The sequence below is a fragment of the Chelonia mydas genome, chromosome 7 (assembly GCF_015237465.2).
Source record: "Chelonia mydas isolate rCheMyd1 chromosome 7, rCheMyd1.pri.v2, whole genome shotgun sequence".
Taxonomy (NCBI): Eukaryota; Metazoa; Chordata; order Testudines; family Cheloniidae; genus Chelonia; species Chelonia mydas.
This window is the reverse complement of record NC_057853.1, coordinates 87,567,844-87,594,106: the sequence shown is the minus strand read 5'-3', so window position 1 is coordinate 87,594,106 and position 26,263 is coordinate 87,567,844. Positions and strand designations below refer to the sequence as shown.

The window sequence follows — 26,263 nt, the reverse complement described above, 5'->3', positions numbered from 1 at the left end:
CCTGGCTGCCACCTGTCAATTCTCTTGGGCAGAGATCCATGTCTCTCACCCTCCAGAACAAGAGTTTAGGCTTGCAGTCCCTCTGCACCTCACTTTGGTTTCCTCAGCCGGTCTGACAGGGGTCCAGCACCTGTGATTAACCTCTCTCCAGGGACGGTAACAATATACACCAGTTACCCGCCAGCCTTCACAAAGTAAATTGCATTCATTCTTAAGATAAAAGCATTACAGAGAAAACATTTATTAAAAAATGAAATAACTTATACACATGCTAAAAGCTTGCCAGAATTCACCGCAACTCCAACCTAGGGCTCTAGTAGATTTGAGTCTTTCAAATCCCACAACTGGGCTTGCCCACTTGGTTACAAGTCCGTGTCAGTTTTCAGAACAGGAACAAGAACCCCCGACTGTCCAGTTCAGCTGTTTCTTTATATAACTTGGACCCTTGAGCTCCAGTCTTCAGGAACAGCTATTCACCAGTTAAAGGCCATCTCTTCAGGGCATAGCTTCAAAAACTGGGGTTTTTGCATAACCTTTGCATTACCTTTTTCATTGAACATAAAGGGAAACTAAAAAAAAATCAAACAATGAAAAAACTTATTGGTCACTTTATTAGGAAGAAACATATTGTCTAATGTTTCTGTGTCTTCTTTACATATTTGTACACATGCATCTCATTCTTGGTATGCATGCATCCCATGCTTAGGAGATCAGAACCTTTTAACTAGCAGTGTCCATTAGGATTAAGTTTGCATTTTGCATGACTCACGCTACCCCTTCCAATGGCATAAAGGGCAGAGTGACCCTAACTGTAACCATTCAGTTCCTTTTTACCACCCGGGACAGTGAGACTGGACAGTGTCAGTGTCCTCTTAGCTACTGTAGACTCTCATTATATAGTTGTTAGTGTAGTTACTGTACTTACTTTCTTTTATTTCTTATATTTTTGTTCTAGCCTGTTGCTGCACATGCATGCACGCGAACACACCCAAACACCCACACACAAATAAATAAAGGTAGAGTTAGGCTTCTGTTAGCTAGCTGCCCCAGTACTGGGGCAATCAACCCTAGGGAGTGAATCAAAATGTCCAGGTTTTAAAACTTGTGCATTGTGTGACATGGCTATCCCCTTGAATGATGGACACGTGGGGTGTATTTTTTTGCCTGGGGAGGGTCATATCTCCCACCCCACCCCATGTGTACAGTTTGTAAATATTTTTCAAAACACACACAGAAAGCCAGCAAGACATGTTTAAAACTGTTCCTCATGGAAAAGCCTGTGAGAGGAGCATCTGACTCTGAAGTTCTCCTAAGGCAGTGATTCTCAAACTTTTGTACTGGTGACCCCTTTCACATAGCAAGCCTCTGAGTGCGCCTCCCCCCTTATAAATTAAAAACACGTTTTTATATATTTAACACCATTACAAATGCTGGAGGCAAAGCGTTGTTTGGGATGGAGGCTGACAGCTCGCGACCCCCCCCCCCATGTAATAACCTCGTGACCCCCTGAGGGGTCCCGACCCCAAGTTTGAGAACCCCTGTCTTAAGGGAAGAAGCTCCTGTTCCTTCTTCAAAACTTCACTTATTTCAGAGGCTTCAGACAAGGATTCTGGTTGTTGAAGGAACTTACTGGCAGTTGAGGTCGCACTACCTTTTATACCCTCGGGACTGCTAGTATGGGGGTATGTAATGGCCTCAGTGGACACCGCTGATTAAAAAACTCTGATTTCCTGTGCATGGGATGCAGGAGCTCAAAAAGCAGGGTCTACATGTGCACAACATCTTTAAGAGCCACAGTTACTTTACTAGAACCCTTCTACTGTCCTCTGGGATAATCACACTTCTGCTTTAACTTCTTCTGTGTTGGGCTAAATTCTGCCATCCGTGTACTGCCGGTCCCTGGTATTATACTGAACCGTCAGACCAATTTCTGTGGCAAAACACACTAAGTTATGTAGCAGTGCTAATTTATTCTATTTCCATGAGATAACCTTCATCCCTATTGTCCCATGCTTACAAAAACACATTCGTGGTTCTTGGTATGTAAAATTAGTCAATTATTATTTCAGCAATGACTAATTTCAACTTTTTGCTGTTTTCTTCAGATGACTTGCCTCCATGGGCCTCAGCCATCAGATGGTTGTCTAGGCTGCCCAGCTAGGGAAGGGGAAGCTTGTAGCTAACTTCAGTGGCTCATCTCCCCAGCTATTTGGGCCTTGGCTGCTGTACTGTTCTCCAGAGAACCAACCTTAACAGCCTACATTTCTAATTTCTCCTGCTCCTTGGCTAAACTGGACTCCAGCGCTGACTCCCTCCTATCTAGCTCCCGGAAGTAGTGCACCAAGTATACAGTGTAATCCGATTAACTTTCTCTGTGTGGAAAGAAGGGACATCATCTGCCTCCAGAGCACTATGGCCTCTTTCTCCTAGACTCTCTGTAGAGCACTCCGTGGCACTGGATTCCCTAGAGTTAGGAAGCAACAGGCACATAGTAGGCTGGAGGTGGAGACTGAGTGTTCACACATTGCGTGGGAGAAGTGTTGCGTGAATGCATATGCTCTCTCTAGTTTGGCCTCACAGAGATAATGTGGGAAAATACCTAAATCCAGGACTTGATCCTCCAAACCTTTAGTCATACAAATAATGCTTGATCTCACAGGTAGTTCCATTTGTCACTGGGACTACTTCAGGAATAAAGGTTATTTGCAGAAATTGGCCCATGTTGTTAAAAAACAGTTTTAATGTATTTACTTCCTAAGTCCTGCTTGAATAACATTTTAAAATTCATTTTCTGATCAATGTGTGTCTTGGAGTCTTCTCCCTCCTAGGAGATATACCTTAATCACCTAAGTAACACTCAGGTTTCATAAAAATATACACAAGAGGGTGAATTAGCTCTCTTCACCCTGGGTGGCGCCCTCTGAAAAATACAATCATGGATATACTGCTACTGTGTGATCCAATTTTCTTGTCTAAGTGCAGAGTACTCTTTTCTGGAGTAAGGCAGGGTATGGAAGTCAAACACTTCGGAATTCTAATCCTGACTGGTGATGACTCTATTTGTGGTCTTGGACAAGTCAGATAACCATTATGCTTCAATTTTCCAACCATAAAATGTGGATATTAATACTTATTTACATACCTCATACTGGTGTTTTGGGATTTTTACTTAATGTGTGTAATGGGCTTTGAAGATAAGAAAGAATTCTATAAATGCTGAATGTTTGTTTATTTTTAAAGGCCCCCTTTCCAAATAGACTCTCTAAAATTTTTACTAGAGAAGACCCATTAAAAATTAGGTCCTTCAGTGCAAGTGTAGACAAATAACAATCCTAGCAGAAATGTAAGTTGGCTATGTCTCTTATCTGCTTAGCTGGTGACTAGGACATGACAACCTCATTAAACCTGCTTGTTCGCCTTCCTCTTTTTTATTTCAGTTTTTTTAATTCAGACGTCATTGCTTCTACATCTGTTACCATTAAAACTTTCAGAACTTTATTTTCATACTCTTTCATTCAGAATATTGTTTCTATATTGTCCGTGGGTTGGTTTTCTGTAGATGAAACTGAAATGTTAATGGTAACGTAACACATATGAACCAGCTATAAAAAGTGTTTTGTTGGTTAGTTCAAGTCATGTTGAATAATACTCCCATATATATGGTGAGCAAATATTACCATCTTTAACTTGCCTGACAAACAAGAAAGGCGAGGGAGATCATTATTAGTTCTATTCTTTTATATAGCATTATAGGGGAGCATGGCACTTTGCACAGATTCTTGCACCAAGGAGCATATAGTCGAAATAAATGGAAACAGTAAAATTAAAAAGATGAAGCACGAGAATGAGCAGAGTTGATTAATGATAGGAAGTGGGAAATTCTGAGAAAGAGTTAGCGGATTCTTGGGTAGTGTAGTGTGAAAAAGACATGGAGTCAAGCGTGAGAGGAGAAGACAAAAGAAATTATAGGGAGAGCATAGGTCTGGAGAGATAGAAACAAAGGATGAGATTAAGTAGCATGAATGCTATGTAGAAGCATAAGGTTGTAAACAATAAGACTGAAACTGATGTGGAAAGATACAGGAGGCCAGTGAATGATGGAATTCAGTGCGGAGTCAATGATCAGGATGCAAAGAGAGCTACAGTGTTTTGGATGCCCTAGAGACTGAAGTGCTTCGAAGGTTGCAAAGAAAGATGATATAGTAAAGAAGGCAAGAGACAGTTATGTTTCAGCAGATGAGAGAGAGAGAGTAAGGGAGATTTTAGAGAGCCTGAAGAGACAGGATTTGGAGAAAGCCTGGATGTGGGGGTAATTAATAGGGAGGAGTCAAATATGACAACTAGCTTGTGAGTCTTGATAATGGGGAGGCTGATGCAGAGGCAGTGTGTCCTGGTGAATAGAGCACAGGATTAGGACTCAGAAGTTCTGGGATCTATGTCCAGCTCTGCCACTGGCTTGCTGGGTGACCTTGGACAATTCACGTCACTGCTTTGTGCTTCAGTTTCCCCATCCGTAAAATGGGGATAATGATACTGACCTCTTTTCTAGAGCATTTTGAAATCTATGGATGAAAACACTTTTCAGAGGTAGATGTTGTTGTTGTTGTTGTTATGTTATTTATTTTGTTTATTAAAAAGGAGTGAAACAAAAGAGCTTGGGAGGAAAGTTTAAGTTTAGCTTTTGTCATATTGAGTTTAAGATGTTTGTCAGACTTCTAAAATGAACTATGATGCACTCAGAATGGCAAAAAAATATTGGACAAATGACAGAGAGCATAGAAACAGTGAGATTTGTTGACAATGAGGGGATAAGAGAGGGAGCAAGGGGGGATAGGAGTTTGAAGGTATATGATCAATAGACAGCTAATAGAAGGATTAGAGGCAGATAGGAGGATCACAATAAATAGGAAACATTAGGATTAAATGCAATTGTTTAGTACCCTCTGTGGTACGAGAATGTCACCTGTCACCTGAGCATTGCTCAGCAGAGAGATATTTCTTTGAGGCAGGTAAAAGTCTCTTTTAGAAAAAATAAATCTGCTTACATGTTTAGATGTCCTGTGATTGTTTATCCCAGTCACCTTTCACCACCACCTTTCAAAGGCTGAGGAAAGATCACATCTCTCTTGGTACTTTTGTTTGTCTTTCTGTCCACAGATTTAACAGGGATCCAGTGCACCAGTTGCATTGTGAAGATTAACTTCCCATCCAGAAGTTCTGGAAACTTTCTGCCCAGTATTTTCAGTGACTAGTGATATTCCTCAATTTTTGGGTGCCTCTCTTAAGGCACCATGAAAGGGTTAGATTTTCAGAGAATAGTGCTCAGCACTTTATAAAATTGGCCCCTTCAAGGGTTTCAGGTTGTTCACGCAAAACTTTATGAACTCAAAATCCCTATCATCAAGCCGTGTCAGGGACTGGGAGCTCCTGAGTTTGTTCTTGCAGAGTTTCATGGATTCCACTTGAACATTGTGGCTCTTCCAACTTTGCCACATGGGGGGCAAGAAGGGAGTTCTGCTCCCAAATCCAGAGGCTCATGAGAGACTCACCAGAAGCCAGGGCCTTCTGCACAGCAGCCAGAGTAATATTTCCATGGAGTTTCCCTTCCTGAAGAGTCATGAGAATTATTCAGCATTGGTGACTCACCATAAATTAATGTCTCTTTGATTATATTTTTTCTTTAGATTGTAACGGATATTCAGAAACTGGAGTTACCTTCTGATGCTAACATTTTCAGTTTTCTCTAACATTTTTGTCATGATCAATCAATGCAAACATTGTACAAACCTCTGTAGACTCAAACTAATTGCTTTTTAGGAAGAAAATATCTTTGTCAATTGAATTATTGTTTAATGAGACATGAATACTTGCCTCTCCTACCACAGAGCTATTTTACTTTATATTTACTTGCTCCTAAATCAAGTGCTTCCACAACAAAGATTTTTTTTTAGCTATATTCAGTATTTTACATGAATCCTAAAATATCTTTTCATGGTAGAGTGTTGTTACCTGAGTTCAAGGGAGACCAAAAAGACTGAGAGTGAAAATGATAGATCAACAAACTGATTTGGAAAAAATAAGGATAGTTCCAAACCTCAGCCCATTTTGAAGGTTCAGATTAGTTCAAATAAATTCCTTCATTTTGAGTCAAGGTCTTTTCCACCTATACTTCTGCTGATATACTACTTTGAGAACACAGCAGATTTGGCAGTCTTTGCTTGGCCTTGCTGCAGTCTTCAAATAACACGTTCACTAGAACTTACGTGTTTCAAAGGTTCATATTGCTATCTGGGGGAGCACAAGAGGTCTGAATACAGTAATCAGTACTGCATTAAGAACATAAGAATGGCCACACTGGGTCAGACCAAAGGTCCATCCAGCCCAGTATCCAGTCTGCTGGCAGTGGCCAATGCCAGGTGCCCCAGAGGGCATGAACCTAACAGGTAATGATCAAGTGATCTCTCCCCTGCCATCCATCTCCACCCTCTGACAAAAAGAGGCTAGGGACACCATTCCTTACCCATCCTGGCTAATAACCATTAATGGACTTAACCTCCATGAATTTATCTAGTTCTCTTTTAAACCCTGTTATAGTCCTAGCCTTCACAACCTCCTCAGGCAAGGAATTCCACAGGTTTCTTCACACACTGGGCGCTGTGTGAAGAAGAACTTCCTTTTATTTGTTTTAAATCTGCTGCCCATTAGTTTCATTTGGTGGCCCCTAGTTCTTATGTTATGGGAACAAGTAAATAACTTTTCCTTATTCACTTTCTTCACACCACTTATGATTTTATGACAGGTTTCAGAGTAGCAGCCGTGTTAGTCTGTATTCGCAAAAAGAAAAGGAGTACTTGTGGCACCTTAAAGACTAACCAATTTATTTGAGCATAAGCTTTCGTGAGCTACAGCTCACTTCATCGGAGCTGTAGCTCACGAAAGCTTATGCTCAAATACATTGGTTAGTCTCTAAGGTGCCGCAAGTACTCCTTTTCTTTTCATGATTTTATGTACTCTATTATATCCCACCCTTAGTCTCCTCTTTTCCAAGCTGAAAAGTCCTAGTCTCATTCACCACAAAAGCCTGATAAGGCCACCACCATTTATTTAATCTGTGGGAAATCTAGGTCAAAATTTTAGGTGGGATGCTTTAAGTTGACTTACCTCTGCATTTGCCTGTTATTGATCTGCTGACACCCAACACCTTTGAAAATCATACCAGTTATTTAGAAGCCTAAATATGGATTTAAGGACTTAGCTTGGAACATTTTATTTTTTTGTCTAAATTCACCTAAATTACATTGATTGGTGTAATACAAGGAATTTCATCTAGCCCATTTTTCGACACTCACTCTGACTGGATAGGACAGAATATTATCAGTTAATTTTAATATAAACCAGGGGAACAAATCAAGACTAATAATAAAACTTATTTTAAGTAAAAATGACTCCTAAATAAAGCCACTGATAACAAGAGTATAAAATAAGATGAACACCACAAACATAAATGAAAATATTTGGAAAAGGACCACTGTTACAAGCAGTTTATTACCATAGTTTTGGTTTGTACTGGATGCTCTTCAGAAAAATTCCTATGTCTTGTTCCATTAGGATACATGGATTGAGGACTGAGGATAAGGTATCCAGACAAAAGCTGGCACTAACAAAATAATAAGAAAAATGGACAAGACAAAATGATTTATTTTTCACTGTTATATTTCTTGACATAGGGTAATTCTTAACTCGTGACAGGTGACAGGCTTGGATAAAACTCATTCAGGCTTACTGCCTCCCTAAGAGTTATCTTGTGAAACTGCTGGACTACAAACTGAGTGACAGCCTGATTCCTTTTGTTCTTGTTAATTTTTCCACAGACGCATTATGAAAATGGAGAGTATATTATCAGGCAAGGGGCTCGAGGGGACACTTTCTTTATAATCAGCAAAGGAAAGGTAAGTTGTTGTCACCCCTTTCAAAGCAAATGTTATGTACAATGATGGTGTAACTCTGGGAATGCAGTGTCAATCAATCCTTTTCTTGCAGGGCCACAAATGTTACAACATTTCACATTTAATTAAACTTCTTGGCACAGTGTCAGTTGGGGAGAATGACCTTAAGTAAAAAATCCACACACACCCCAAAGGCAGATCTCACACACTGTTTTACACGTACTCACAATGAACACTTTTTGGTTCATGAAAAAAGTTGTTAAGCCACCTTGGTTGCATGACTAGCAAGATCAAGACTTTATTTACAGCATTTCGAGTATAGACATCATCTAAGACTGCCAACATGGGTGCCAGTTATGTTGGTAGGTCTTGTAACATGGATATATGCCTTCTAGGAATGAGACATAACAACTGCTATTGAGTTACATTTAGTCAGTGCAAAGTTGGGCTAGATGTGATCCAGAAATACATATTTTAATCCCTTGCTCTAAATATAATAATAATTATTTATTATTTGTATTGCTGTAGCACCTATATGTATACACCATAGATGGATAGAACAAATAAACACTGACTGAACACTTATTTTTTTGTTAAGATTTAAATCATGGGGACCCACAGAACTGCTAAGTTGTCTTTCTGAACTAAAATAAAATATATTGTACCATATTTCTATTGAAATTTCTAAAATTTGGTGCCCTCTTTGATGCCTTAGCCTCTACTCAGCAAGTTACAAGGGGGGAAATGCTTTAAACCTCTTTGTTTTCTTTCACAATCTTGGTAGCTTTAGACAATCCTTTTTTGACAGTTGAAAATTCCATTTTATTTGGTGTTAAGCTTGGCAAACACATTGCTCCTTACCACAGCAGGATGCAGATGTTCAAGGGAAGGCACTGCAATTTCCCGCTGCAGAGAATACATACTGAAACACAGATAAAACTAAACAAAAGAGGACAGATAAATTGGTTGGGTCAATCCCAACCTTCTTTTTACCGTTCTTATATCTGCGCAAAGTCAGAGGTTAATACAGGCAATTTATTATGAAAGGCAACAAAAAAGCCCAGATATTGGGGAAGAAAAGAGAGAGTAGTTTAGTTAGTTCTGACATGACTGCCACACATGCAGGGATGTCTTCTGAGAGAGCGTGTGACATTGCCAGCTCACAAGTACTGAAGCTAGTACTCTGTCTTGCTCACATTCTCTCTGTCTCTGTAACCAATATTTATCAAACAGCTGAAGTCAAATGTTCACTAGAGGGAAAAAAAGCTGTGTGTATTTTCCATGTGAATAAGTCAATCATTGGCAGGTTTTCTAAATGGAGTACATTATGGGGTGTGCATTTATTATGAAGCCTCAGAAAGTTCCTTTATGTTATCCTCTCCCTCCTTCTCCTGTACTCCTCCCCCTTCCCACCCCACCCCTGTATCTTTCATAATACTCTCAAGCTTTTCCAGCTTCTTCTGATCAGGAGTAACTGATCCCATCATAATCTTTTCCTTACCTCTCTGAAGAAGGAAAACCATGACACAAATGATCCCCACATGAACATTCCTTTCCAGACACACTGGCCTAATCTGTATCCTCCTCTACTCGAAACAGGTTGCACCCTATCCTCTGTACTCGGAAGAGTCCCCAGATCCCTGATTGGCAGATTTACCAGTCAGTGTGCAAAATAGACTGATATTTCTGTGCACGCAATTGTCATGGTCTGCCACTAACAGCAATGCCACAATGTTATGGTGGACATCTACATGGGGTCTAAATGTTTTTTTGGCAGACTCCCTTTTCCCTTTATTGCTTATTCCCATGTTGACTGTGAGAGCTGATGGGCAGCCAAGGCAGTTGAAATAAAACAGTGCTTGCTGAAATTTGCCTCAGGCCCTTGACCAGAGACTTGAGATGGAGGCTGTTACAGGGATTCCCACTGTGCCCTATTTAACTATTAGTGTGCACATTCACCCCACTACTACAGATTTCCAGAGAGGACTGTGGTGAAAGATGATGGATGGCGAAACTGGAGATCAGTAAATTTAATAAATGCCTTTGGCAAGTATATGAAATCTCTGCTGTATATGGGAATGGTGCCATGACAACAACACAGCACAGGCCTGAGTTCCCGGGACTCACCGCCAGAGCCCTGGCACTCAAACAGTTAAATAAGATGGATTATAGTATATGACCATACCTTGCACAAACATGGCCACCCAACACCCCAAACTGAACCCTGGGTCAGACAGTTAAATAAATCAAACAAGGATCTGACTGCAGCCCACGTGCCTGGGCATGTACATGCTGCATGCAATTAATTGGTTTGAATATTTAGAAGACCATTAGTTATAAAGCTGTTTCCAATTTCTGATATTCATATAGCTCAGTGTGTCCAGCAGTGATATCTTGGGCAAAACCTGACAGAACTGAACAAGAAAGGTCCTAAAAATTCCTTAATCCTGGCAGCATAGCCCCTCTCACAAATTACTCCTTTGGTCTCCCAGGGTATATCTACACTGCAATTAGAAACCTGCGACCGGCCCATGCTAGCGGACTCTGGTTTGCTGGGCTTGGGATAAGGGGCTGCTTAATTGCAATGTAGATGTCTAGGCTCACGCTGAAGCCCTGCTGCTAGGATCCTGCAAGGTGAATAAATTGTTTACTATCAATAGTTTGCACTCTTCTGCTCACCACATGCTGATAGTCTGGCACCGTTCAGTGCTCAGTCAGTAGAATGAAATCATGTGCCATGCTGTGCTGTAGCATGCCATTTTTCCTGTAAAAATCAATGTCACAAATGTAATAGGTGCATTATTGGTGCCATATTATCTGGTGATTAATGTGTATGATCACTTTAAACTGTGATCCCTTGGCATTTCTTTTCTAGGACACACAGAGGATCACAAAGAAACAGATTAAAATGTATTAAGTCTTTCTTTGCTTAGTTTTTTTCCATCTGCTACAAACAGTTTTATCCAATCTGTTATGCTTTCCCTACCCTCATCTGATCTTTGATAACTCACTGCAAAACTTTATTGTAGGCTGAGTGCTCATTAATGACTCAAAATCACTATGTTGAGCACCCATAACAAGAGACAGTAGACGGTAGAGGAAATGGGTTTTTTTTAGGTTTTCACAACAAAATTAAACTAGAAAGCTTTCCATATCCCCCATATCAGAACTAAATTAAACTGTTTGAAATCCCAAAATGCTTTGTGAATTTGCATATGCAGAACCTGAGATTTTCACGAAATGCAAGTGGGATTTGCAAATTTGATCTAAGGGTGAAATGTTGCCATTTTCCTCTGCCCATTAAATTTATTGCACTGGATGTTGCACCTTGCCCAGCATCCTCTCTCAATCTGACCATTTTAAAACATTCAGAGTTCACTCTAGTTAAGTCTAGGTTCAAAGAAAAGAATTGCCTCTCATATGAGGGTCATATACATCCCAGATCTACCTATCACCTTTTCAAGGGGTTTCTGAATCTTTGGTGGACTAATGGAGTGTGCTGTATCATCCTTAATACTAGTGGTATATCCAGAAAGGATTTGCCTTGCAGTGGTTGCTAGGAGTTTACCAATTTGTCATGGAGACACAACAAGCTACAAGGAAATCAGGGTTTCTTACTATCTTAATGCAAAGTAGAATGGTCTTCAGAAGAGCAATTAGAAGATATTAGAAGAAAAATTAAAAAGAATTAGCACCTCCAGTGCTGGAACTCCATCTCCTATGGATGTGAAGACCTCCAACCATTGTGTGTTGCCCACATATATTTTTTTAATCTGTGCCTACAGCAGGCTCACACTACGCATCATTTTTCAGTTGGGCTGGAAATCAACTTTTCATCTGCAAAACCTGCTTTTCTTTTTCACAGCAAAAAGGAAAAATGTCAAGGCACAGCTGCAGACTGCCACTTTTCATTCATTAAATTGGCAAAGGTGGTTAAAGGCTGTTAAGCCACATTTGCAGTTTTTAATTTTATTATATTGCTTTTTATTTTCATTTTTTAATCAAAAATACATGGAAGTTCTTTATTTCTGCTCCAGCTAGCATTTGGGGTCCATGACTGTGTCCTTTCATTGCATTCAATGATTCAAAGAGGAAGGGTTTTCATTCTGTAATGTTCTCTCTTCATTTCAGCTTGTAGACTGGTTTCCTGATTAGTGAATGGTGCAGAACAGAATAACCTAGAACTCTGTTAAAAGAAGCCCACATAATAAGTCCATCTTGTAATATAAAGATTTGGACCTCCAGTTCTAGAGTTGACTCCATACAAACAGACCCCTGGGCTCACACAGTCAGTTGCCAGATTGGGGCCTCAAACGCCAAAATAAATGAGAGGGCATGATTCATATTAATATTTTCCAGAATAATACATACCCCAATAAAAAGTAATTATACATTTCCATGAATGGCCTAAGAGGCTTGTTTAGGGAACTGGCCATAGTAGTACGCTTGATTACACAACTCTAAAATGGTGATTGGCAAGGCTCTAAGGAAGTTCAGGATACAGGAATTATCAAGTTAACCAGATAGGAACCTGAATCGGAATTAATTGAAAATGCCATCAGATGACTCATACATTCCCAAATGAGTAGGTTTTATTAATAAAACATTTTGGTTTTTTTCTTTTCCACAGGTAAATGTTACTCGTGAAGATTCACCCAGTGAAGAGCCAATCTTTCTCCGCACTTTAGGGAAAGGAGATTGGTTTGGAGAAAAAGCACTTCAGGGGTAAGTACTACAAATTATATAGCTGTTCAACTGTGATTCATTGCAGACAGGGATTCTGGAATAGCTTATTGGGGTCTTGCAGCTAGAAGATAGAACTGAATTCTAAGCAATCTTGCTGAGTCATTGTCCTGGAGGCACTGATAGCCAGTCTGTAGTGAAGGTTTGTTGCATTGGAATTTGGCCTTAACTTGGTATTAAAATCCCTGTTTTGTACTTAAATGTCTGAATGTAGACCTCAATTTGGGTCTGATAAGCTTTTCTTATTTTTAAAATTTTCCACCTTGTGGTATGTTTCATGTGTTGGGTGAGCACATAACAGCAGATTGCCTGTAAAGTGGTGGTGTGCACACTTGAGCAACTTAGACTGTTTTTAATGAAGTGTTTTGTTTGGGAGTTATAACTATGCTTGGAGGGAACTTAAAGATGTAAATAACAGTCCACCATACATGTTATATGTCCACCATATAATACTTAGTCCTGTCATGAGTACAGGGGACTGGACTAGATGACCTCTTGAGGTCCTTTCCAGTCCTATGATTCTATGTTAATATTAAATAGGAGTATAGAAGTGTAATACTCCATTTCTTCAATGGTGTACTAAAGGTACATAGGGAAGGCAATGTAGAGACTTTTTATAGGTTTAGATGTACAGTAGAACATTCAGGGATATAGTTGCATGACTCCTATTAATGTTAGTGGGCACCATACAGTTAAATCTCCCATTCTTAAAATTTACCTCTGCCTATAAGCTCTATGGCAACCTTTCCTTTTCTTTCTCATATTGTAACCTCCACATTCAGTCATTCACAAACCAGTCTTCCTCAAAAGAGCCCAAGAACCCTTTTAGCCAAATTTTGTGGCACTTCTGACATCTAGAGAGAACTGACCAACATTATTACCCATCTCAAGTGTCCAAAACTCATGAGTCAGAGGCAGGCCCACCAAAACCACGAGATCAGCTTAAAAACCATGAGCTTTTTTAAATAATAAATTTGAGGTTATTTTAATTTGCCTTCTGATTTTCTAACCTTTACGGTATACTTGAGTAATATATCCAAGCTTTTCTCTGTAGCCATGAGAGCTAGAAACTTTTTTTTTATGAAAACTGAAATTCTCAGAAAACCACATGACTCCAGGAGCTTGGGTTTCAAGAAAAACACCAAATATCATAAAACTTGCAAGAAAATTTTGAGAGTTGGCAACTCTGGGCCAAATAAGTCTGGAAACAAACAGTTCTGACAAATAGAAGAAGGCTCATAACGCACCTCTCAAACAACTTCTAATAATACAACTACTCCAGAGTTTAGGTTCTTATTTTTTAATAATGAATTTTTAAAAAAATTTTCAAATAGAGTTGTGTTAGCTGCTTTAGACTAAAATGAATTAATTCACAATAGGTATTAAACAATTTGTATATTTTAAAATATTCAATATAAAATGGCTTTTATCTTCTGAAATTAACCTGAAATCTTGCTATAATTGCTATTGTATTTTCAATGTATAGAGGTAGGATAATATGCTTTTTGAATGAAAGTGTACATATCTGAGATACTGCAGGCCCAGTTTACTAGTAAACTCAATAATGCTGTAGGTAGACTTAAATTTGATAGTTTGGAAGTATATCTGCAGCTAGATAAATAACTGACAAATGTATGTATGTATATATATGTATATATATATATGTATATATACATATATATATGAGATAAATGTTTAGACGTCACTGTTGTTTACAATGCAGGATGTGTCTATATGCTTCTATTAAATGTTTGTGAATATGAGTTTAATATAGATAGATATAGACAAGCAGTACATGTTTTCTTTTGATATTTTCTTTGTACCTAGTTAACAGCTAAAGATAATTTTTCAAAGCTTTCTTTGGAATTTTTAGTCATGTGACACCCATTGACTTCAATTGGAATTGTTCAACAATAACTTCATCCAATGCTGTGAAAATTTACCCCACAGTGATAATGTGTTAAAAATAAAAACTGAGGTTCATGTGTAATTTCATATGCATTTTATCCAGTTACAACTAATAGCAATAGGGAGTATTTTACTGTTTCAGCAATGCTGAATAGTTGCAGTCTTCATTATGCATACTGCTGCACAGAAGGAATTTGGATAACAAGTATTTTGTATGATACGTTGGAAATACTTATGCTGACGTACAAGTCCTGTGATAACATGATTATCCTATTTTTCTAGCCAGTACACCACACATTTCATTTTACACTATCCCAGTCACAATAACAGAAACAAAACAAGTCACAAAATTACCACAGCCATATTTTTTACAGTAATAGTTAAACTTCCCAACACATTTGCCTTTCAGTTTCCTGTCTAATTCAGTCTGAGATTACAATATATACTGTAGGACTAGAAATAGTCACTGTACATTATTTTTTGCTGTATTTCATAGTTAAATTAATTTTTGACAATTTTTTAATATTGATTATTTCTAGCAACAGGCAGGTGGCAGGATTTATCTACATAGTCCAGCAGGGAGCATGAACATAATGTAATGTAAACATCTATTGCACCTAAACAGCCCTATAGTAGCTTATACATTCTGTTGTGCTCTTTCTGTACCATACCAGTGGAGAATAACATCAGCAGCTGAATTCTAGCATTTTCCAAAAATGTGAGATACAAGGAATTCTAATCTGTAGTGTAGATACACTAATGCAGTGGTTCTCAACCTTTTGGGGCTCAGGACTCATTTGTAAATGTTTATGGCCTGTCACAACTCAGTAAATAGTCTTGGGGTGGAGGCCCTGGGGCAGAACTGTAACTAGGCATTTTAGCTCCTGGGGTGAGCAATCATATTTTGTGCCCGCCACCAGAGGTGACATGGGGGGAGGGGCCCCCAATTTTTTAGTTGCCCCCCCCAACCCAGACAGCCTGGGTGGCCTGCTGAGGTTCATCAGAGGGTGGAGGTGGTGCTCCCCTACCAAGCCCCACCTCCTAGCATCACCTGCCTGAGCCACCCTAGCTTTTGTGCTGTGAGGCTGGCTGGGCTTGGCTCTCCACTCCGGGCATTGCAAACTCCAGGGTTGCAGCGCCGCTCGGGTTCACCCCTGCCTTCCTTGCTGAACCAAATTTGTGTAAGTGGAGTTGTGACCTGACTCATGAGGTTGCAGTGCCACTCACTCAAATTTGGCCTAACCAGACTCCAAACCTGAGTGGTGCTGGGACCCTCGAGGTTGCAGGGAGGCAAGCCCAGCCAGGCCTTTGGGACAGGAGCCACCTGTGACCCTTTGAAACATTCTGGTGACTCAATTTTGGGACCCAACCCTCTGGTTGAGAACCTCTGCACTATTGTACCCCTTTCAGAAATCCAGTGTCAGTGTTTCTAGAATATGGTGTTCATTAAACCCATCTTCCTTGTTCCCCCTCTTTCCTTCCCTCCTGAAAGCTTCAAAATGTTATCTCACTGAAGCTCTCAGCTATTATTGACTAAGGATCCCAACAGTCACTTCCAGACTCTCATATGCCATATGGCAATGTAAAGCCTGCCAGGTCATTAATAACCATTGATAACTGCTGCAGAACCTTGGCAGTACATTTTTATAATTCTCAACAGATTGAACAAATATCATTATTCCATAAGCTATATGAGTACAGTGTAACAGCCCATTACAATTAACACCTGTGAATCAAATGTACTCTTCCTTTTTGCTGCTCTGTTGTTTCTGTAAATTAACTGTGGCTCCTAAATTAGGGATTTTCAACCACTTTTGACATCATTAGCATATTTTTATGCTGCTTTTCTTTGGAACTTGCCAAATAATGCCCCTTAAAATATACAGCTTCATCCTTTAATTTTCCATGTATTTTTTTTAAAAGGGGTTGGCAGTCAATGAAAGGATAGAGTAACAGTGAAGGAAAGAAAACTTTCCTTAATTTTAACATTCCAGTGAAATCATGTAAAAAGAAGTATTTTTTCCATTTAAATCTTTCATGTGGATGGAGGGAGAATTGTGAGGAGCTGCCCTTCTTCTGGGTAGATGAGGAAGGACGTGGCACTTGATTTGTTTAGCCAGGCATTTTGAGCAGACAGACTTTCCCCATTCCTGAAATTTCCTATGTTGTGAATTTTAGTTAAAGTTTCAGTATTGCCAACTTGCATTATTTTTAATGTAAGTCTCACAATATCTGAATGTTTCTATTATTTATCTATTTATTTGTATTACTGTAGTGCCAAGGAGGCCTAGTCATGGACCAGGTGTTGGACCATGCTAGGTGTTGTACAAAGACAGGGAAAAAAGGCAGAACAAAAAGACAGCCTCTGCCTCAAGTTGCTAACAAGTATAAGACCAGAGACAACAGATGGAGGTGTACAAGTAAACACCGTAACACTATTGCTCAATGTGATAGGCAGTGATCTCTGCACACCAACCAGACTAAACATTGTTAAGTTTTTTGTACGCATCACAGTAAAGGAGCGTGTTAAGGAGGGATTTCAAGATAGACGATGAGGTAACTTTGCATATGGGGAGTGCCTCCCAACTGTGTTGGGCAGCCTGGGAGAAAGCACGAAGTTGTTTGTTTGAAAATTTAACCAGTAGGCAGTGGAGACTGGCATCATGGGTTAAATGGAGGTGGACATAAAAATCTTGATAGGGAATGAGAGATGATAGATAGGGTAGGGATTGACTTTGAAAGGCCTTGAAAGTCAAACAAGCATCTAAAGTTTGATGTGATCGAGAAGGGTGAGCCAGTGGAGGGATTGAAACAAGGGTGTAATCACAGACAGTGGGTGAACCCCCGCTTTGGGGAGGCAAGCCCACTGGCCATGCCCCATCCCCCTGAGGCCCCATCTCCCGTATGCTGGAGCCCCAAGCCCCCCCATAACAGAAGGAGCCCTGAGGGCCCCCCCGTAACTGGAAGAGTCCCAGCCTGCCTACCCCAGCCAGACTGGGCCGTCCCCCCTCCCAAAGCACCAGTCTGGTCTTAGCCACACTGGGCCGAGCCACCACAACCTTGCCAGGCCGGCAATGCTAGGCTGAGCCACTGGGCCAGCCGGGGCCACGCCAGGCCCCTGAGCCGTCGGCCCCCGGCCACGCTGAGCTCCAGGCTGATCCGTCGCCACCCCGCCTCCGGCCACACTGGGCTAAGCCGCCGGCCATGCTGGGCTGAGCTGCTGCCCCCCACCCCAGCCACATCAGGCTGAGCTGCCGGGCTGGCCCTGGCCATGCCGCCCCCCTCCCTGAGCTGCTGGCCAGGCTGAGCCCCCAGCCCCACCAAGCACTGGGCCGGGCTGCTCCTAGCCAGCCCCAGCACACAGAGCCACCTCACTCCCCCGCCAGTCCCTCCCACCCACCACTGGCTCACCGTGTTCCCTCCTCACTCCCCTGCCCCCGAGGAGGAGGGACCCGGCAAGCAGTGGCAGGCAGGCAGAAGCAGCAGCAGCAGATGGTGGGGGCCTTGGGGAAGGGACAGGGGCATGGCCACTGCAGACCTGATGTCCGGCAGCGTGTCGGTGGCAGCTGCACCAGGGAAGGCTTAGCCTTCACTGGCATATTATACCTGCCGTCCATGGATGTGATATCGTCAAAGTAACAGGATAGGAAAATGATCTTCGCAGCAACATTCTAAGTGGATATGAGTGGGAGGAAATTGCATTTGTCAAGGCCAGAGAGCAGGAGGTTGCAGTAATTGAGACACAGGCTAATGAGTGCTTAAATGAGAGTTTTAGCTGTGTAGATGGATAAGAAAGGCCATATCTCAGAGATCTTATGCAGAAAGAATTGGCAAGATTTAGCCTGGACGTCAGGACCTAGCGAGAGGTCCTAGTGAAAGGCAAAGTTTTTAATTCTCATTAATTTCTGATTTCTACCTTTAATCTCATAAAGCTTTGCCCTTCTCCAAAATGGCCACCAATTCCCATTTCTGCAATGGAACTGAAGCCACAGTTTACCCTTGGAAGGATGGATGCCATATCCATTTAAACCTTTACAGGTGAAAGTGAGGCTGCTCCAGCAAACTGCTGAAGTTTGTGTTATGTAGGGCTTGCATTTAGGCCTCTCAGAGCAGGTTCTTACTGTAATACATGTGCTCATGTTGAAACCATATCTTTTTGGATCTAATTTTTTTAAGTATGTTCTTTGTGTATTTGTGTTAAATGTAACAGGCCAAATCCTAAAGTCAATAGCAAAATCCTACTGAGGTTTAAAAGCAGACACATTATCTCAAAATACTGCTTTCTACCAAATACAGTTTATCACTGATGGGGAAAACTCACTTTCTGAACCTTTCTGAAGACGTTCTAGAATACATTGGAACACCATTAAATAAAGAATTAGAAACCTGATACTCAGAGGTGCTGAGCATCTGCATATCCCATTGATTCATGAGGAGTTTGGGGCACTCAATATTTCTCAAAAGCAGGCCATACATACACAGCTTCAATTTTTGCTATCCAATACACTGAGCATTATATTAAAGAGTGTCCTTTGTGTTTCTTCATACTAGAAACACTGAATACGTATGTTATGGTAGTCATTAGTGTGATTGTGTGTTTTGTTTATTTCATAGAATATCAGGGTTGGAAGGGATCTCAGGAGATCATCTAGTCCAACCCCTTGCTTAAAGCAGGACCAATCCCCAACTAAATCATCCCAGCCAGGGCTTTGTCAAGCCTGACCTTAAAAACCTCTAACCAATGAGATTCCACCACCTCCCTAGGTAACCCATTCCAGTGCTTCACCACCGTCCTAGTGAAAAAGTTTTTCCTAATATCCAACCTAAACCTCCCCCACTGCAACTTGAGACCATTACTCCTCGTTCTGTCATCTGGTACCACGAGAACAGTCTAGATCCATCCTCTTTGGTGGTGTTGCTATTTCTGGTTGTGATGCTATTTCTTATTTAAAAAAAAAATAAAAAGATTATGGCATTTTTCACTACAGTTGCTATTTCAGTATTAACTGTTATCCCCAATCCAAAGTAGTTGCATTTACTCTCAAATTCACAACAATAAGCAAATGTTTCTAGGAATAGGAAAATAATGCTGGTGCTCTAAACCAAAAACAGGACTCTTAACTGTGATGGGTTGGGTCACAGAAACTCCCTTGGGACTGCCACCTGATGTGCTGGGACTACCTCTGAGCCTGTTTTCTCTGGCAGTTTGGGACTTCAGTACCCTGCCTTCTTGTGCCAGACACGCTAGCCTGCTACAAACACAGACCCAGGTCTGAAACACTTCCCCCAAAAGCTGCAGGATTAACTGAAAACAGCTTAAGAAGTGCTCCTGTCTCCAGCACCCAGATACCCAGTTCCCAATGGGATCCAAACCCCAAATAAATCCGTTTTACTCTGTATAAATCTTATACAGGGTAAATTCATAAATTGTTTGCCCTTTATAACCCTGATAGAGAGATATGCACAGCATATGTTTGCTCCCCCAGGAATTAATTACTTACTCTGGGTTAATTAATAAGTAAAAAGTGTTTTTATTAAATATAATTTAAGTGGTTCCAAGTAATAACAGACAGAATAAAGTAAGTTACCAAGCAAAATAAAATAAAATATGCGAGTCTAAGCCTAATACAGTAGGAAACTAAATGCAGGTAAAATCTCACCCTCAGAGATGTTCCAATAGCTGGACCTCTTGATAATAGTGACCATAATATAATTAAATTTAACATCCTTGTGGCAGGGAAAACACCATAGCAGCCCAACACTGTAGCATTTAATTTCAGAAAGGGGACTACACAAAAATGAGGAAGTTAGTGAAACAGAAATTAAAAGGTACAGCGGAAAAAGTGAAATCCCTGCAAGCTGTATGGAAACTTTTTTAAGACACTATAATAGAGGTTCAACTTAAATGTATACCCCAAATTAAAAAACGTAGTAAGAGAGCCAAAAAAATGCCACCATGGCTAAACAACGATGTAAAAGAAGCAGTGAGAGACAAAAAAGCATCCTTTAAAAAGTGAAAATTAAATCCTAGTGAGGAAAATAGAAAGGAGCATAAACTCTGGCATATGAAGTGGAAAAATATAATTAGGAAAGCCAAAAAAGAATTTGAAGAACAGCTAGCCAAAGACTCAAAAAGTAATAGCAAAAAAAAAATTTAAGTACATCAGAAGCAAGAAGCCTGCTAAACAACCAGTGGGGCCACTGGACGATCGAGATGCTAAGGAGCACTCAGGGATGATTAGGCCATTGTGCAGAAACTAAATTAATTCTTTGCATTGGTCTTCATGGCTGAGGATGTGAGGGAGATTCCCAAATCTGAGCCATTCTTTTTAGGAGACAAATCTGAGAAAATGTCCCCGATAGAGGTGTCATTAGAGGAGGTTTTGAAACAAATTGATAAACAATAAGAAGTAACCAGGACCAGATGGTATTCACCCAAGAGTTCTGAAGGAACTCAAATGTGAAATTGCAGAACTACTAACCGTGGTCTGTAACCTATCATTTAAATCAGCTTCTGTACCAAATGACAGGAGGATAACTAATGTGATGCCAATTTTAAAAAGGGCTCCAGAGGTGATCCCGGCAATTATAGGCCAGCAAGCCTGACTTCAGTACCGGGCAAACTGTTTGAAACTGTAGTAAAGAACAAAATTGTCAGTCACATATATGAACATAATTTGTTGGGGAACAGTCAACATGGTTTTTATAAAGAGAAATCATGCCTCACCAATCTACTCGAATTCTTTGAGGGGGTCAACAAGCATGTGGACAAGGGGGATCCAGTAGATATAGTGTACTTCGATTTTCAGAAAGCCTTCGACAAGGTCCCTCACTAAAGGGTCTTAAGCAAAGTAAACAGTCATGGGATAAGAGGGAAGGTCTTCTCATGGATTGGTAACTGGTTAAAAGATAAGAAACAAAGGGTAAGAATAAATGGTCAGTTTTCAGAATGGAGAGAGGTAAATAGTGGTGTCCCCCACAGGTCTGTACTGGGGCCAGTCCTATTCAACATATTCATAAATGATCTGGAAAAAGGGGTAAACAGTGAGGTGGCAAAATTTGCAGCTGATACAAAACTACTCAACATAGTTAAGTCCCAGGCAGACTGAGAAGAGCTTCAAAAGTATCTCTCAAAACTAGGTGACTGGGCAACAAAATGGCAGATGAAATTCAATGTTGATAAATGCAAAGTAATGCACAATGGAAAACATAAGGTACAGATAAGACAGAAAATATCATATTGCCTCTATCTAATTCCATGATACGTCCACATCTTGAATACTGCTTGCAGATGTGGTCACCCCATCTCGAAAAATATATATTGGAATTGGAAAAGATTCAGAAAAGGGCAACAAAAATTATTAGGGGTATGGAATGGCTTCCGTATGAGGAGAGATGAATATGACTGGAACTTTTCAGCTTGGAAAAGAGATGACTAAGGGGGGATATGATAGATGTCTATAAAATAATGACTGGTGTGGACAAAGTAAATAAGGAAGTGCTGTTTACTCCTTCTCATAACACAAGAACTAGAGGTCACCAAATGAAATTAATAGGCAGCAGGTTTAAAACAAACAAAAGGAAGTATTTCTTCACACAACACACAATCAACCTGTGCGACTCTTTTCCAAAAGATGTTGTGAAGGCCAAGACTATAACAGGGTTCAAAAAAGAACTAGATAAATTCATGGAGGATAGGTCCATCAATGGCTGTTAGCCAGGATGGGCAGGAATGGTGTCCCTAGCCTCTGTTTGCCAGAAGCTGGGAATGAGTGAAAGGGCATGGATCACTTGATGATTACCTGTTCTGTTCATTCCCTCTGGGGCACCTGGCATTGGCCACTGTCAGAAGACAGGATACTGGGCTAGATGGACCTTTGGTCTGACCCAGTATGGCCATTCTTATGTTCTTACATTTGTTATTATTTGTGCTGTAACTTCTACCTTCTGTAACCTCAAACATCTCTGTAGTGTATTATGCATCAGTACACACAAGCAATTCACATTAATGTTAAGAGTATTTTTATGTATGTAGGAGTGGTAAATCTCCTCTGTGACTGCCCAGAAATGTTTTAGGCAAATTTCTACCCTCAATTTAATTTTCTTAAATCATTGTGATCAGAATTTAGCTCTATTCATCTTTATAGATACAGGAACCTGTGTATAAAAAGAGGAGGAAATAAAACATGTAGCCATGTTGGAGTGAGAATTTGCTTTGGGAAGTTAGAAATAATGCATGTTGAAATGTTAATGCTTCTTTAGATCTCGAAGGCAGTCTATAGGGTATCAAAACTTTAAGGTGTTTTTCTGGATTCATGAACGAACCACATATATTCCCTAAAAAGTTTTCTGAACATCTAATAGCTGAAAGGCCTATGACCAAAATCAATATGTGAAACATCAATAAGATATTAGAACATTGACAGCACTATTGATTTTTTTGTATCCTCCTTTTTAATGTAATGTTTTTGTTTGCTCCTGCTGTAGACAATATTATGAGTCAGTTGCCAGAATAGCGGTTGCTTTCATTTTGTCTGCCCACACATCATGTATGTTGCTGGGGATATTTCTAGAACCAACTGAGCTTAGCCCTACTACAATTCTAATATTGTTTATTTTCTGCCTTTTTCATATTCCTTACACAGACAGGAAATCCTCAAAAAGTAAGACAGTTTGGTTCAGATAAGACCCAAAATATTTGGATGTCCATCCAAAACTTAAATGTATTTGAACCTTTTGAAACCTGCTTTCCATCTTCAAAGCCAACCAGATCCTTCTCCCAAGATAACCTTTTCCACCCTAGCTACCTGACCTTCATCATCTCACTTCCTTCCTATCCCACTCTTCAGCGAGACTCCTCTCATCCTGGAATCCCTTTCCCCTAAGTCTTTCCTTTCCCAAAGCCCTTACATATCTGCCTGAGCTAATATCCTATGTAGCCCTTCAAGGGTTATTTGATTTGGCTTAATTAACTGTCTAATCTGGGATTGACTATTTTTGATTTCTTAATGTTTAGAAAAGAGGTAATTTGTACAGTGAAACTGAGTTGCATGTTATATTGTTCATTTCCTTCTTCTAATTTACAAAACTCCCCACTTAGTGAATTTAACACCTCCCCTGTGACCTGAACATGTCCTAGAAAGACAAAATGCAGAAGGGTAATGGGTCTCTTTTTAAAAAATAATAATAAAATTCAATATCCTATTGAGATCTATCTCCTGTCTAACAATAGGAAACAACTGTTATCTCTCTCAGTTACTTATCAAATATTTCTTATTTTCCCCTTCATTTAACACACAGAAGTTGGGAGCTTATTACAAATCTCCTGTAGGGACAGAGAATACAAGTTTTAATTTACTAAATTTATTGCCATTTCTCTCAGCCCCTGTTTTGCCTGAACAGTTGTGGGTTGTAAAGTCTTTTGAATGTCCTTGACTAAACTTATCATTGAATATCAGTATGGTGTATCATGTTAGTTGGACATTTTGATTGCACAGCACTGTGCCTTCCATTAAAATCTTAGCAACAGTTGACTTATTAACCTGATTAATTTAGATTTTGTATATTTTTGATGTTGCTGCTGGAATGTTTTATTATAATCTGACATGTACTAGTAGCTAGGAAGTAGTGATCATTCAGGTATGTATGTGGCCAGCACTAGTCTGAGCTCAGACCAGGTTATTTGACAGTATAGTTGGGTTCTGGTTCTGGAAAGCAAAGAACTAGCCTCCCTGTTTTTTCAACAATGTGTGCTGTACAGCATACTGGTTCTCTCCACTGGCTCATTCAGTGCTATGCTTTGACTGTGCTAATATTGTCCTTACCTGCTGTTATTTTCAATAAAAACATTTTCTTCCGTCAGCGTCTGTTGTGAATTTAGACTATTGGAAAGGTGTGGGACGCTTTCGACTGACCAAGAGTGATGAATTTGATCACAGTGGAGATTTAAAATTACCTATTGTCCCATGGAGATATTACTGGGGGTCGGGGGGGTTGGGGAGGGATACTGTGAATCCTAGCCCCTGAACAGAACAGATTATATGCTGGAATACGTCTCTTTCCTGCATTACTGACTGTATCACCGGCAGGATTAACTTGTATTATGTAGCTGTAACACTAAGAACTCACTGTATTGGGCTGCTCTCGTATTGTTGAGTTCATTTCTGGGACTGGTTCCCTTTCTTCCTGAGCCACGTTTGGCAATCACAAGAGTCCTACCATCTATGGCAGTAGTTCTCAGACTCTGGCCTGTGAAGAGCTGCCCGGTTACTTTGTACTGGCTCTCTTTCTTCCCAGCTGCTAAATTGTATTAAAAGACAGCTAAAAATACATTAAACTTTCATAATTTTGCTTTTCTATGTGAACAATTGCTGCAGTTGCCACAAGGGTGTCATTATCATGAATGGGAAAGGGAGTGTGCCACGCTGTGAGACTGTAAGGAGTCCTCTCGATTAAAAATGGGAAGGAAGGTGATCTGAGCAATCCTGTATAGGAAAGAAGGTATCCATGGCACAATTAATCTATAAAGAGCAGATCCAAATTATGAAAATATTGGAGGACACAACCCCTACAACAAATGGATTGTGTTCGTAAAAAGCCATCATCCCATTGCCTTCTTCATGCCCAATAGGAGCTGGAACATTTACCTAGGTGCTTTAATCTCTGAAGGAGGAATGTTAAAACTACAGTTTTAACAAAAACAAAATCTATAGCAGCAGCAGGTTTTTGGATGGTGGTTAGGTTTTGGATAAAACAGCACATCTGAGCTGTGCAAACATTTTAAAATATATTCATCTTTTTATTAACCTTGCAACACTTTTAGCTAGATCAGCCAACATACCTCAATAAACAGGCACTGTAACTCCATCCCCTACTCCAAATAAATCTTCAGAACCTTTCCTGTACTTCTCTCTCCCACCTGATCCATCAGAAATGGATTCATGCTGTCAGGGAAACTGGTTGTGTTGCAGAGCTTGGACCAAGGGACTCATTTCCATCAATACAGGGCTCCTTGAATTCCCACCTCAGGCTTCTAAAAGGAGGAAAATATAGTACAAAAATATCTAGCAGAGATGAAACACAGGGCTTGAGGCTACAATGCCTGTTTAGAAAACCCTCAGTGAAATAAGGCCTGCAAGACTGGACAAGAAATAGTAAACAAAATGAGGTATAAACACGTAAGGACTTTCAGCTTTTGTTTTACAGGATGTAAAACTTGGGGAAATATTTTTTTATCTTCTTCCCGCCAAAGAAACTGAATAATGATTTTTTTCACATAATTGCAATTCATAATGATTTAGCTTTCTTTCCTATGTGCAGCACTTATTATGTAGTGAGGATAACTCAATAGATACATCTCTCTGGCACATGACCTGTAAACACCGATAAAAAGTAATTTGGCCTATCAACTACTCTTTACTTTTATACTAAACATTACACCATCTACCATATCTTTTACTGGACTTTACATGGACTTTTTTTCTTGTTACATTCTCCACTTAAGATAAACTAATGCATGTACAGTATAAAATTACTAAGATCCAATTTTCAGAATGTTTATATGTAATCGATGATCAACTGTTTCTACAAGTACTGGTCTTTGCAGAGTAACTGTGTTCTACCATTTGTGTGTCCCACTCCTGGACTCCAAGCTGAATGACCTAAGA

The 26,263-nt window shown here is 40.1% G+C and overlaps 1 protein-coding gene across 4 annotated transcripts in view; it reads left to right on the top strand.

Annotated features, from left to right (window-relative positions):
* The window catches only part of PRKG1 (protein kinase cGMP-dependent 1), an 855,891-nt gene that overhangs the window by 667,688 nt on the left and 161,940 nt on the right, over nucleotides 1-26,263 (top strand). For all 4 annotated transcript variants that reach the window (XM_007071587.4, XM_007071586.4, XM_043551314.1 and 1 more), the window contains 2 exons: nucleotides 7,872-7,949; nucleotides 12,577-12,671. In XM_007071587.4, coding sequence (XP_007071649.1) covers nucleotides 7,872-7,949; nucleotides 12,577-12,671 — 173 coding nt within the window. The remainder of the gene's footprint in view (nucleotides 1-7,871; nucleotides 7,950-12,576; nucleotides 12,672-26,263) is intronic.